General features: G+C 43.9%; 1 protein-coding gene across 2 annotated transcripts in view; it reads left to right on the top strand.

The window, feature by feature from the left end:
• The window catches only part of GPC3 (glypican 3), a 368,118-nt gene extending 360,802 nt beyond the window's left edge, over positions 1 to 7,316 (top strand). For both annotated transcript variants that reach the window (XM_031446156.2, XM_031446155.2), the window contains one exon: positions 6,793 to 7,316. In XM_031446156.2, the coding sequence (XP_031302016.1) occupies positions 6,793 to 6,965 (173 nt within the window). In that variant the 3' untranslated portion in view covers positions 6,966 to 7,316. The remainder of the gene's footprint in view (positions 1 to 6,792) is intronic.
• The last annotated feature ends 8,007 nt before the right edge of the window (positions 7,317 to 15,323 follow it).

Below are 15,323 nucleotides of genomic sequence, written 5' to 3' on the forward strand. Positions count from 1 at the left end.
AGCTGTAAGAAATGAAGTGGGCATCTCATGGCCCCAGCCCTCTTCCAGGAGAGGCCATTGGAATGTTCCCAGAATTTATAGTCATTTAATTGGCAAAAGTGGCAGCTCACTTACTTGTCAAGAAGTGACACACATTTAGGGCACATTGTGAAATGGGCCCTAAAAGGAGTCCCATTAGGCCAACTAACACCAGAGGCCTCAAGTGTGCCATTTCCCCCTCGTCTGATCTATGAAGAAGAAAATCTAGACTCCTGGAGACCTTTGGGTCATTAGCAAAGTCACTTTCCTCTGCTTTCAAGTCTTAAGCAGTCATTTCACACCTGAAAGTTCACAAGGTTGAGGAGGGGGAGTTGACGTGGCAGGAAGGAAGGGTGTGTTGAGGGGTGGACAAGGAAACCAAGGTCTATTGGGGATTCCGGAGCGAGTGACGGGGCCCAAAGGCTTCTGTGCGAAGGGGCAGCAGAGCGAGCAGTGGTGCCATGAACACCGTGTGGAGTGATTTCCCCAATTTCAGCCTCTGGGGCCTGCCAGGCAGGTACTGAAGGTTTTGCATATTCACGTCCTGGAGGCCAACGGCACACAGCAAATACACACACGGCAAACACACAACGCAGGGAGAGGGGTATTGCTCTGTTGCTGTATTGGGGCCGGGTTGAAGCCACCAGCCGGTGCAGGCTTAGCGAGGTAGACACCCCCGTGCTCAGCTCAGCAGCGGCATTCACTCCCCTGGTATGTGGCAGTTTCAGGGTGGGGTTTTGTTTGTATACATTTGTGGGGTTTTTAAAATATTTTTTAAACTTTTATTGAAGTATAGTTGATTGACAATGTTACTTTCGGATGTACAGCAAAGTGATTCAGTCACACACATACATATTCTTTTTCAAATTTTTTTCCATTATAGGTTATTACAAGCTATTGACTATAGTTCCCTGTGCTATAGAGTAGGACCTTGTTGTTTATCTATTTCATATTTAGTACTTTGTATCTGCTAATCCCAAACTCCCAATTTATTCTGCCCCCACCTTTCCCCTTTGGTAACCATAAGCTTATTTTCTGTCTGTGAGTCTGTTTCTGTTTTATCAATAAGTTCATTTGTATTATTTTTTAGATTCCACATACAAGTGGTATGATATGATGTTTGTCCTTCTCTGTCTGACTTACTTCACTTAGTATAATGATCTCCTGGCCCATCCATGTTGCTGCAAATGGCAACATTTCATTCTTTGTTTATGACTGAGTAGTATTCTATTGTATAAATATACCATATCTTCTTTATCCAGTCACCTGTTGATGGACATTTAGGTTGTTTCCATATCTTGTAAATAGGGCTGCTATGAACATTGGGGTGCATGTATCTTTTCAAATTAGAGTTTCCTCTGGATATATGCCCAGGAGTGGGATGGCTGGATCATATGGTAACCCTATTTTTAGTTTTTTAAGGAATCACCACCCTGTTTTCCATAGTGGAGTGTACTCCCCTGGTGTTTTGATAACTGCCCTGTAAAGTCTGCCTGCTGGTGTGGGCGAGGCCCCTGGAGCAGCGCATTGCCCCCATTGATGGCCATGCCATCAGAGGGTGAGCATTTGCATCCTATTATATGCTCAAGACCCCAGTGGCTTGTGAGGGCCCACAGATTTGTCTCACTGGCTGACAGATCTTCCTTGGCTGCCTGTGCACGCCTGCTTGATGCACCCCAGGCCCAGCAACTTCTCCCCCAAAGCTTTGTGTACTGGCTTTAGAAGAAGTTATTATGCCTGAGTTGAAAGAAAACAAAAACATTGTAGTGTGGATTTATTTTATTGCCAGGGTTTCTTATCCAAGATCAGACCAGCTCAAGTAGAGAGAGGATTCAGAATTTTGTAGCTGGTAAACATCACCAGAAAGACTCACATCCCAAGAGAAGGAATTGATTGCGTCTGCTTGCCCATAGATGCTCGAGTCAGGGGAGCCACCTTGGCTGCTATGGATAGGGGAGTGATGGCGCCTGCAGGAGGCTGTGTCCCTCACTGGGCCCCAAGAGCCGGAATCAGAGAGAAATAAAACTAGAAGGAAATTTAGACTTCATCTAGTCCAACACCCTGACGTAGCAAAATGCGGTGACTGAGTCCCTGAGGAGAGGGAAATGACTTGCCAAAGGTGAAATAGTAAATCATGGACTGAGCCAGGCCTGGAACCCAGGGCTCCAGACTCCAAGGATGGTACTGGCTTCCGTAGGAATTCCACTAGGAGGCTCTGCGTCACTGAGGGTGGGGGGCTCCACCCAATGCAGAAAACTCTTCAACACCAAATACAGACCGTAATGACTAATGATCATTTAAAGGGATTATCTAATCTGCAACACAAAGGACACAAGAGCAAAATGAGAGTCAGGGCTGAGTGTGTAATTAGTACAGACTGTTGGGTCTACCCTCGGAATGTAGTTTAAACTGATCACAAATAGAAACAGATTTTTGGATTTAGCATGAAAATCTCCTTGCTGGCCCAAAAGGTTCTCACTGCAGAATGTCTCTGCGCTGACATTCAACTGCAAGACTAGAAACAATTTATATGCGTTTTACAGTATGTACCTAATACAACAAAGATAGATTCTGGAAAATCACTGATAAACCTAAAAATATGATTTTAAAAAGTATGCTTTGTGGTGATTCCCATAATGCATCTGGTTTATAGCAAAATGAGGTTTTGGTTTGGTGTAGATTTAGCTTCTTTGTAGGTTAAAAGAATTCTTTTATTATCTGCTACTGGCTGATCCCCAGATACTGTTCCCACAGGCTTCTTGTTTTTTCCAAGACAAGATATCTGATGAGTCCCTCCCACCCACTTAGGGCTGGCCGCCAAATGTCCACAGCGATCTTTCTGAAAGACACAAATCAGATTGTGTGAATTCCTTACTTAACAACCTTCAGTGGCTCCCCATTGCCCACAGAACCAAGAGTTAGCATTCCTAATCCCCCATGATTCAGCCCTTACTTGTCCTTCCTCCCTTACGTTTTATCTCCCACCACGCAACACACACCTTCCCACCCTCCACAGAGGTTCCTTACTTGTATCTTCGCTGTCTGATACCGATGAATTTGCTCAAGCTGAGCCCCCTGCCTGAAGTGAATAACCATTTCATTTAGCCCTGCCCTAGTTCCATCCATCCTTCATGGTGTAGATTATATCCCCATTGTCCAAGAAGTCTTCCCAGGAGCTCTTTTTTGGAATTTTCCTCTGTGCCTCCTGTCCCCCTGATGTTTTGCTTGTGCCCGTATCTGAACCCTTTCTACTTTCTGCCAAGGGTCCCGTTGCTTTGTCTGTCGGGCTGTTTTCCTTGCTAGAGTGTGGGATTCCTGAAGGCAGCCTTTCTCCGATCTTCTAGCTCAATACTTGGAACATAGTAGGCTACCACTGAGTTTGTTGAATTAAGTTGGATTAGCTCTCCCCTGTCCAGGAATGCCCATATTTCTCTGGACTCAAAACCTTCTTTCCTCTGTCTCCCATGGTGTGCCCTGGTCTGGCTAAGCTGTCCCCTCCAGCTCTAATCTTTGTGATGGTGGTGCAGGTCTGGAGTGTGTGTCTTTGCTGGACCTCCCATCAGTATCAACCACAAGGGCCCAGCTACAGGCTTGGCTGAGAGCGCTCTGCTTCTGCCGAGTGGAAACCGTCCGGAAGCCTGTAGCCCCAGTTTAGGAAGCTCAGGAAGGGATTATTCTGAATACTCCCTTGGGACCCTTTGGAGGCAGATGACTTTGTGCCAGGGGGGTGTCTAATGGCCTTGGCGATTGTTGCTGATTTCTTCAGGGAACTAGAACTGATATAACTCCATTCTGGGTCCCCAAACCTAGAGCTCTTTTCAGTATTTTGCAGAGCTTAATAAGCTACCTAACCAAGTATGTGATCAGCTGTGTGTGGAAATACTGACTGCTCGCATGCGTCTTAGTTCTCTCTGGCAGGGTATCTCTGACTGAGTTCTGTTTTCCAAGAAGGAATCCACTACTACTTAATCACCGCAGTCTATTTGGTGGATAGATTGTTTTTCAGGTTGTTTATGATCGCGCTTTGTACAAGGTTTGAGTCAGTTCTGCGTCTGAATAGTTCCTCTGCCGCTTCCCAGCTGTGAAAATATTGGCAAAAAAAGTAGCCTGAGCTTGAGCTTCCTCATCAGGAAAATGGGACTTACAATACCTGCTTCATCACGTTGCTGAGAAAGTTCAATGAAATGAGGTAATGGATATAAAGAGCTTAGCACAGTGCCTGGCCCACAGAGAGGACTCCATAATTGGTAGACACTTTTGTAATTTCAAAACATAGGGCCCAAGAGATGGACATAACGCAAGAGGCGTTTGGTGGCAAAAAGATCAGAAACTACCGGATTTAACGTAACCACTGGGTTTACCGTAACTGCGACGGTACACAAAATGGAGTCGTGCTCGCAGATTATTTGAAGAGCAAGATCAAGAGCGGAGTGGTGGGAGCTGAGTGGTCACGTTAATAGATGCTGTTTCATCCGATGCTGGGCAGGGACATCCGGGAAAGGAATGTGGAAGCGCTGCTGAGAGTGCTGTCATTCAGATCAGCCCTAAAAATACTCCTCTTCATTTAAGCTGAGAAATTGCCGTGAGACTCAAGGCTGGGCTTTCAACAGCTAGAGCCACGTGTGCTCTCAGCCTTGGTGCAACCTGATCCTGAGCTAAGCCTGTGCTATCCTTGCCGACTGACAGCTGACCTTGGCCTTCCCTGAGCGCTCGGCATAGTTCACCTTTCAGAGAAAGAGGTCTGATTTCCAAGTAGAGCACTGCTCTTTGTTCTTTTTCTCTTTTTATTTTCTTTGTATCTATTTCTTTTAGGGGGAAGAGGGAATGGAGATCAGTGCTCTGAATCACTTTTCCCCCCAGTAAGAGGGTTCCCTGGAAATTCTGATATGCATTATTATCAGCATATCAAGAAGAAAAACTTTCCCAGCTTTAGAAGGGCAAAGTGTGTTCAGATTCATACATATTAAAACTAGGACATCATCATTTCTTTGTACAACAATGAAAATTATAGAAAACATAATTATTTGTATTGCATGTGACAGGCAAAGGATTTGATAAACTACATATTCTCAAATAGGCAAAACAGCAATACCCATTAGAGAAGAAGGCACAGGATATGAACTGTTATTCATTGAGAACTATAATTAGTAAACTAAAGCATAGAAAAGCTTCATCTATACTAATAATCAGATTCATACAAACTAAAGAAACCTCGAAATACCATCTTATACTCACTACACTATCCTCCTTGGATTGAGGCACAGGAATTTTGGGTCCCGCATCACTGCTGGTGGTATTATAAGCTGCAGCAGCCCTTTGGAAAGTAGTATTGTGGTCTGTGTAAGCAGACCCTCTGGCTTTGCTCACCTTGACCTTGCTGCCTGCTCTCAGCAATGCCAGCCTCACGGCAGCCCCGGTCCAGAACCTGCTCTGTACCCGTCCCGGACCAGCTGAATCCTCACACCGTCTTCCTGTGACTTACTGCATGTTTCATCCCCTGTAAGAGGAGCTCTTCCTTCCCCTTCCTTCCTTCCTTCTGCAGAATCCCAGTCACTTCCTCTGTGACTGTTGCTATGCATCTCAGTGTTCCCAAGTGATCTTTCCAGCTCTGTTGGCCACAAGACAGTTGGCTGCTGAGGTCGCTTGTGTCACATCACCTTCACATGCTATTGAAATAGAAACATTGGTGACTGAGTCTAGAAAAGCCAAGGGAGTAGATTTGAATTCTAAATCTGGAAAAGCAACTCTAAAAGAAGTTGAGCCCTGGGTCTGGGCCAGCCATCTTGAATTTCTGACAAACCACTGTCTGCTTAGATTCGCCTTCTGGGAGACTTTCTCATTGGGCCAACCCCAATGCCCCAATTTCTTTTCAAAATCATGACTATAGCTCATATGGTCAAAGAAGGAAGACCCTTACCCATTAGCCTCTCCTTACTCTTAATTTGCTTGATATCAGTTTAAATCCTATGTGTTATATCAATTTTGTGTGTGTGTCTGTGTGCGTTGGGGTGGGGGGCTGAAAGACCAAATAGATAAAAGAAGAAATAGTTGAGGGGGGGAGCGTATAGCTCAGTGGTAGTGTGTGTGCTTGGCATGCACAAGGTCCCGGGTTCAATCCCCAGTACCTCCACTCAAAACAAACAAACAAACAAACAAACCTAATTACCGCCCCAAAAAATAAAATAAAATTTTAAAAAAAAGAAGAAATAGTTGGGAAAAATAAAACAACCTCCAATAGCAAACTACTGTATCCTCAACTCTAAAGCCAAGTTCCCAGGGGGAAATCTGTTTGGGGTGCAGGGCCCAGGAAAAGTACACTGGCGTCCACCATGTGCCCTCCCCTGCTAAACCACACATGCACACATACACACACACACAAGGACCCACATGGAGTCACCCGCACGGCACCTGAGGTTTTGATACCTGTGAGATGTGGTGACAGTGACCTTCAGGCACAGCCTTGCTGGGCAGGAGATGTGGAAAGGCCAGCACGCACCTTGGGGTGTGGGTGGAGCCGAAAGCAGGAGGGGAGCAGTCAGCTCGCCCCCTGCTGGCCTCATCTCTGGATGGGGCGATGCTAGGCATCCTCCTCAGGCAGGCCCCCTATGTACACACCTGTCTTCTTCCCCTCTCCTGGGGGCCTTCCTTTCGACAAAAGGAAGGCATCCGAGCTGGGGCATCCCAGCCGTCCAGACTAGCGCTGGAGCCGTGAAGTGCGCACGCCTGACGCTGTCCGTGAGCCTGCATTTCAAGTCCTTCTTTTCTTTTCGGCAGAACTGGCTTATGATCTGGACGTGGACGATGCTCCTGGAAGCAAGCAACATGGGAATCATCAGAAGGACAGTGAGATCACTGCCTCTCACAACCTCGGGAACGGCCCTGCCCCCCTGAAGGTCCTCACCAGCTTGGCGGTCTCCGTGGCGTGCTTCTTCTTCCTGGTGCACTGACGGCCGCGTGCCCCGCACACGTGCCGCCCGCCAGCACCTCTGGGCTCCCTCTATAAAGGGAACCACCTTCTTCTTTTTTTCTATTTTTTTAACTTCTACACCTCCTCCAGCCATGAAGTAGAAGACTAACCATGCGTTATGTTTTCGAAAATCAAATGGTATCTTTAGGAGGAAGGTAAATTTTAGTGGTAGTATATAGATTGTCCTTTTGCAAAGAAAAAAATCAAACTGTGCCAAATTATTTTCCTATGTTTGGCTGCTAGAACATGGTTGCCATGTTTTTCTCTCTGTCTCTTTCTCTTTGCATGGATTTCTTTGGAAAAAAAAAATAAATAAACGCTCAAATAAAAATGTGTCAGGTCTTTTTTGTAAGGCCCGGGCGTGTGGTGACCACGCAGTGCTTTTCCTCTTTCTCACCTTGCTTTATATTTAGCATAAGCTAACCCCCCTCCCTCCCTGCCCACCTTTGGGTGGGTAGCAATCTTGGCCTCAAATCCTGAGTCAAAGCCACTCCCTCCCAACACACACCCAACCATCATCTCCATTGACAAACCTCGGGTTAGAGTGTCTCTCCTATGACGCTAAAGGCATCTGAGAAAAGTGCCCTCTCTTTACACATTTCACTTTGCTGACCAGGTTTTGCCCAAACAGAAATCCTCTGTGTGGATTGTGTACACAATAGTCTTCCTTCCCCCAGCCCGGAGAGGGGGGCCCAAACAGTGCAAAGAAGTCAGTCCCTAAGCTTCTTTGCTCTCTGTCCCCCTTCTCCAGGGGCTGCCACACGGCGGGGCCAGCAGGTACCTGGGGCAGTTTGCAGAGGTGGTCACCGGGAACCCCAGGATGTGCAGGAAGCAGCGCTGGCCCTTGGCCTCCGGTGGCGTCCTTCAATGGTCGTTTATTCCACAGGTAGGATTTGCGGACCTGCTGGGTGTCAGGTACTGCACCAGCCGCTGGAGACAATAGAAAAGAGACCAGATTTGCTCCCTGCTCTCACGGAGCTGAAGGTCTGCGCCAATCCTAATACCAACACAGCGCTCGTCAGTTGCAGGCCCGGTATTATTACTTAAATCTGCTTCTTCCATATACAACATCCTGAACAATAATGGTGCTAATGCTGATGATACTTGAACGTTCTGCTGCTAAAGAACCTTGGAAATGACCAACTCGCCATTGTTTCTGATGCCTGGCTTATTGCCCATTCGCCAGGTCAAGTCAACAGAAAACTTGTTGATTCTTTCCAATGAGTGAGAACTCGACTCCCACCTGAGGACAAGGAGAGGAGAAGCTAAAAGAGTTGGGGAGAGAACACAGGGAGGGAGTGTGAGCAAAGGTCAAGGAGGAACTGGGGAGCCCCCTTTGATTCTAGGAGGTGGTCCCAGCTAGGAGCTCTGATTTCTGCCCAATGGCAGGAGGTCAGCATGCGGGGAGCAGGAGGTAGAATTTCTCACAACTTGTCACCCCACGCCACCCCCCCCCCCGCCTGCCTCCCCGCTGTCACCCATACACTTCCGTCAGGGTCTCCTACAGAGCACAGTTTTCCAAAAGCCATCTCCATCTTTTGCAGAAATTTTTGCAAACTCAAGCTGGAAATGTTTGGTTTAGCGTATCCTTCGGTTGGTCTTGTTAAAGTCAAGACTATAATCAGTTTTATTTGTTAATGTTTCAATGATTTGTGGTGGTTGGTAAGACTTGAGAGGGCCTTACCTTTATCTTTTAAACCATTATTATTTCTGTATTTGAATGGGATTTGTGAGAATCTTTGTTCTTTGAGTCATGAAATCTACATCCCGCAGGGGTTTGTTCCTGGGACTCGGAGTGTGACACGGTACTGCCACCAGACCAAAGGAAGGCTTTAGAGCCCAGTTAGTGCCTAATAACTGTGCTGTCATTCTGCAGGAAGTTTTTATTTAATGTGGCAAAAATAATGGGCGACTCTGAGATCAGGTTTGATGCGCACAAGCAGAAGGGGTCCATGGCTCCTCTCCGGGAGATGGAGGGGACTGTCAGTTGTTACACACTCCTCTCACTCACGTCCCCTCTCCAGACCTCAGTGTCCCTCTTGTAAACAGCGGCGAATCAGGACAAAATGTCTAGCTTCTCTGTTGTTCTGATTCTGTGGCACCAGTGGCCCCGAAAGGCAGTAAGTGCCAGTCCCTCTGCACAACGCGGGTGTTATGCCTGCGCTGTTCCCACATGCCTCTCAGGGCTTTGCCAGCTTAAGGTCATACCTGAGACACTTCAGCACCCCGAACATGACCCAAGCCAGCAGCATTTCCGCTATCTCAGTACACTGTTTGCCAGCTGTGGTCCACCCAGGCTGAGTGACGAGGGGCAAAGACTCTATAATATCCAAGGCCTGCTGGCTCCAGCTAAATGACTGGGATTCAAATGGATAACCAATCACATGTACAACACATGGGAAATCCACCGTCTCCTGTTGCCACTGACTTTTACGCAATATCCTGTCTCTTTTAGCCTTTTCCTATCCCTCTACATTTTTTAGTTCTTCTGGTTCAGACTCCAGTTTCACAGCTAGTTGGTGGCTTTTCATCTTTGAAGTTTTTTCTACCCTTTGATTTAAACTTCCTGCATGAATTTTATGAAGATGATTATTTTGTCCTTGGAACAGGCCTGGCAGCCGGAAAGTTGCTCCATCTTGTTGGGGGTTTTCAGGCCTCTGTCTCATTGGATACATGTGTGAACTACCGTCTTAACGCTGGTATTTGAACAAAGTTAAATCATAGAACAACATATCGAATCCCTAGGCTGAAAATGACCCACTAGCTCATTGCACAATCGGTATCTGATTCACACCCTAAGCAGGGCTCTCACTAGGTCACAAAGCAGCCTATTTGGTTGCTGGACACCTCTAATTTTTAGGAAAAAAAAATTTAAGAAATACATACAAGTAATAAAGTCTAGCAATACATCATTATATAAAGTTTCAATGACATTTATCTCATAGTTCTATGCCCCATGGATATTCACTATTAAATATTTGATTTTTATACCCTTCCAGTCTTTTTTCTGTGTGTATGTATATTCACACATGTGATATTATACTGAATGTGTAATTCTATAGTATGACTCAATCTTTCTTAGGTTGATCCTTAATCTGCCTTCCTATAATTTCCACCCATTGGTCCCGGCTCTTCCATAAAGACCAACATGAGATTAAGGTGACACCATTTTTCATACAGCTGTCCTTCAACAATAATTTTCAATCCCTGACCCTTGCCTCTTCTGAGTTGCTTTTTTGCAGCTCCTTCAGTGCTGTTCCACACTCCAGTGGATCAGTCATGCCCGCAGCTGAGCCCACGGTGCGGCTGGAGCCCGAGCAGAAGGGAGCATGGGTTTCTACGTTCCCATTGCGCCCAAGACCTCCACCAGAGAGCCTTCCTAGAACGCAGACACTCAGTTAGAGGCCACGTCACATTCTTCAAGAATGATGAGCTTGTGTCCAACCGAAACCCCCAGATGTTTTTTGCAAGAAAGGCTGCCAAGCCAGGTCTTCTCTATCTCATACTTGTGTAATTGATTTTTTGAAACTAAATTCCAAGGGCTTTTGATTTTACTTGTCTATATACTGGACCAAATACTATACACTCCGTGTGTGTGTGTGTGTGTGTGTGTGTGTGTGTGTAAGAGAGAGAGAAATTGGGATGAAGAAATTTTTTTCTTGCCAAGGCCACACATTTTTGGAAGTCCTCTTTTGGAATTGCTGTTGAGCCGGTTTATGTACCACACAAGAAAATCGGTCTCATTTCTTTATAGTCACACCTTGCTTGGAACCAAAAATAATGTTCTTCAGCTTGATCACCCATCTCATTCACTAGATTTGCTGCCAAGTAGCTTTTAGCTGTTTCCAAAAATCAAATTTGCCTTCAAGAAACAAAAGCCTCCCTGAGAAGATTCCAAAGAATGTGCTATGGGCTTTGGAGGGTTTTTTACCCCAAAGAAAAGCTCTACAATATTTGAGGACACTGTACATCTTGGAAGGACACAGCATTAGTCTAGATATAGAAGGTCTGCTAGGTTTGCCAAGGAACCAGCAAAATAAGCTCCTGGATTTTCATTCACTTTTATATATTTAGAAATAAATATATTGACTTTGAAAGTTTCACATTAAAAATAGAGGGAAGAGAGCAGGATGGTGGAGTAGGAGGATGCGGAACTCACCTCCCCCCTACAAACACATCAAAAATACATCTACATGTGGACCAGCAGGAAGACTCCTGCACAACCAAGGCTGTAAGAAATATCCACACGGAATTGGGAAGGAAGGGAAGAGAAGCAATAAGTCAGGACCTGTGCCCTGGGAGGGGACACAGAAAGAGGGAGGTTTACAAGGGCGGAGATCCTCCTTGGGGAGTGAGAGCTTCAAACCACATATTAGGTGCCCCAGCCCTCGGGTCTGACACCAGGAAGACGAGTCCCCACAGCTGGTTAGAAAAGCAGTGGGACTAACAGGAGGGCTGTAAGAAACCTAGACTCTGCTAGTGAAGAGGTTGCACACACTTGCTTAGTCCCGAAACAAGGCAAAAAAAAAAAGAGTGAAACTGCACGGGATTCTGGCTGGGTTCCCTGGACCACTCCGGCGAGCGCCTGCTATGGCCACCTGCTTCACGGTGCAGCTCTACACTAGGGCAGGGGCTGCGGCAGCTGAGGGGAGTGTGCGACTCTGAGGGACTGTACCATCCCGGACCTGGAACAGCATCTGAACAGGGCGGGGCAGAGGTTACTGGTGCTTACAGAAGCAGCACATCAGAAGCGGTCCCAGACTCTGGCCACGTAGTCACAGCCCATGCCCACACCAAGACCCACACCAAGCACCCACACCTGCCCCTCTTCCTCCAGCACTGCTCCCCTCTGGGATGAGGGTTCTGGTGCTGGGAGTGGGGAGAGCAAACACTTAGAGGGAATGGAGCCAGCTGGAACCCAAACTTCAGAGCTTCTGCTCCAGCAACTTCGGACCCCAACCCCCCATAGTGTGGTATCGGCCACTGAGCAGAGAAGTCCCAGATCACACCTGGCAGTGGCTCTAGCCTCTCCATCTCCAGCCCTACCTCCCACCAAGGTAATAGTTGCGAGCACACCCCGGGTAAAGGCATGACTCGTGCTCATGTCAGATCCAGCTCTCCCACCAAAGCCACTGGGCACACATAGACTACATAGGGATGCTCACACACAAGGACACACCTTCAAGACTACAACAGGTAACTGTTTCACCTAATTTCATAGACAGAGAAAGTTAAGCAAAATGAGAAGCAGAGAAATTTGTTCCAATTCAAAGAACAAGAGAAAACCCCTGAAAAAAGAACTAATGAAACAAAAATAAATAAGTTATTTCCAAATAAATAAAATAAAGAGTTCAAAGCATTAGTAATAAGCATGCTAACTGAATTAGAGAAAACAATAGATGAACACAGTGAGCATTTTAATGAGGGACTAGAAAAAACTTTATATTATAAAAAATATAAAAAAGAACAAGTCAGCACTGAAATGAATAATACATTTAAAGTGCTGACAGGGAAAAACCTGCAACCTAAGATACTCTACCCAACAAGATAATCATTCAGAACTGAAGGACAAATAAAGAACTTCTCAGACAAGCAAAAACTAAAAGAGTTCATCAATACTAAACCTACCCTAAAAGAAATGTTAAAGGGTTTTCTCTAAGTGGAAAAGAAAAGGTGACATCAAGAAGTATCTACAGGAAAGAAAAAATTCAACTACTAAAGGCAAATAGATAGTAAAGGCAGAGGATCAACCACTTAAGTAAGCTAGTCCAAAGATTAAAAGACAAAAAAAAATTGTAAAATAAACTCTAACTACAGTAAACAGTGAAGTGATAAACACAAAAATGCGAAGTATGACATCAAAAACACCAAGGAATCTCAGATAAACAACCTAACCTACCAACTAAAGGAATTAGAAAAGGAATAAACAAAGCCCAAAGTCAGCAGAAGGAAAGAAATAATAACGATCAGAGAGGAAATTAATAAAATAGAGACCAAAAAAAAATAGAAAAGATCATCAAAACCAAGAGCTGGTTTTTGAAAAGACAAACAAAACAGATAAACCTTCAGTCAAGCTCATCAAGAAAAAAAGGTAGGATGCAAATGAACAAAATGAGATATGAAAGAGGAGAAACAACAACTGATATCACAAAGATACAGAAAAAGAGAACACTACAGTTATAAGCCAACAACCTGGACAACCTAGAAGAAATGGACAAAGTCCTAGAAAAATACATGCTCCCAAGACTGATAAAGAATAAACAGACAAAGTGAACAGACAGACCACTGGTAGTGAAATTGAACTTGTAAAAAAAAAACCTCCCAACAAACAAAAGTCCAGGCTCAGACAGCTTCACAGGGGAATTATATCAAACAAAGAAGAGCTAATACCAGTCCTTCTCAAACTATTCCAAAAAATTGACGAGGAGGGAATACTTCCATATTCATTCTGTGAGGCCACCATTACCTTGATACCAAAACCAGAAAAAGATATCACACAAAAAGAAAATTACAGTCCAATGTCTCTCATGAATATAGAGGCAAAAATCCTCAACAAAATATTAGCAAACCAAATTTAAACAATATATAAAAAGGATCATACACTATGATTAACTGGGATTTATTCCAAGGATGGAAGGATGATTCAATATCCACAAATCAAGCAATGTGATACACCACATTAACAAAAGGAAATATAAATATCACATGATCATCTCAACAGGCACAGAAAAGCACTTGACAAAATTCAACATCCATTCATGATAAAAACTCTCATCAAAGTGTTAGTATAGAGGGGACATAGCTCAACTCAATAAAGTAATAAAGTTCATTTATGACAAACTCACAGCTAACATCATATCTGATGCTGAAAAACTTTTCCTTTAAAATCAAGAACAAGACAAGGATGCATGTTCTCATCACTTGTGTTTAACATAGTACTGCAAGTCCTAGCCACAGCAATCAGACAAGCGAAGGAAATAAAGGGCATCTAAACTGGAAGGGAAGAAATAAAACTCACTATTTGCAGATGATGTGATATTATATATAGGAAACTTGTGATATTATATATAGGAAACTTTAAAGTCTCTACCAGGAAGAGAAAGGACAAAAATCCTAGGAATAAACTTAACCAAGGAGGTGAAGACCTATACTCTGAAACTATAAAATACTAATGAAGGAAATTGAGGACAATACAAAGAAATGGAAAGATATCCCATGTTCTTGGACTGGAAGAATTAATACTGTTAAAATGTCCCTAATATCCTAAGCAATCTACAGATTTAATGCAATCCCTTTCAAAAAACACATGACATTTTTCAGAATTACAAAAAATAACTAAAAAAATTTGAAATTACAAAATATTCCAAATTTCCAAAGCAATCTAGAAAAAAATAAACAAAACTGAGGTACCATGTTCCCTGACTTCAGACTATACGACAAATCTACATTAATCAAAACAGCATGGTGTTGGCACAATGAAACAGAATGGAGAGCCCAAAAATAAATCCACTCACCTATAGTCAATTAATCTACGACAAAGGAGGCAAGAATATACAATGGGGAAAAGACACTTTGTTCAACAAGTGGTACTGGGAAAACTGGACAGTCACATGTAAAACAATGAGATTAGAACATTCCCTCACACTATATACAAAAATAAACTCAAAATGGTTTAAAGAAGGGAAACCATAAAACTAGAAGAGAACATAGGCATAATTCTCTTTGACATAAATCACAGCAATATTTTCTTGGATCAGTTTCCTAAGGCAAAAGAAATAAAAGCAAAAATAAATAATGAGACCTAATTAAACATAAAAGGTTTTGTACAGCAAAGGAAACCATTGACAAACATGAAAAGTCAACCTATGGAATGGGAAAAAATATTTGCAAATGATGTAACCAACAAGAGGTTAATGTCCAAAATATACAAACAGCTCATACAACTCAACATGAAAAACAAACAAACAAACAACCCAATGAAAAGATGAGCAGAAGACCCGAATAGACATTTTCCCAAAGAAAACATACAGATGGCTAAGAGGCATGTGAGAAGATGCTCAATATTGCTAATTATTAGAGAAATGCAAATCAAAACCACAATGAGGTATCACCTCACACCTGTCAAAATGGCTATCATCAAAAAGTGTACAAATACTGAATGTTGGAGCTGATGCAGAAAAAAGGGAACCCTCCTACACTGTTGGTGGGAATGTAAATTGGTGTAGCCACTATGGAAAATAGTATGGAGGGTCCTTAAAACCTTAAAAATAGAATTACCATATAACCAAGCAATTCCACTCCTGGGAATATATACCCGAAGAAAACAAAAACACTAATT

This window comes from Camelus dromedarius, chromosome X, assembly GCF_036321535.1.
Source record: "Camelus dromedarius isolate mCamDro1 chromosome X, mCamDro1.pat, whole genome shotgun sequence".
Taxonomy (NCBI): Eukaryota; Metazoa; Chordata; class Mammalia; order Artiodactyla; family Camelidae; genus Camelus; species Camelus dromedarius.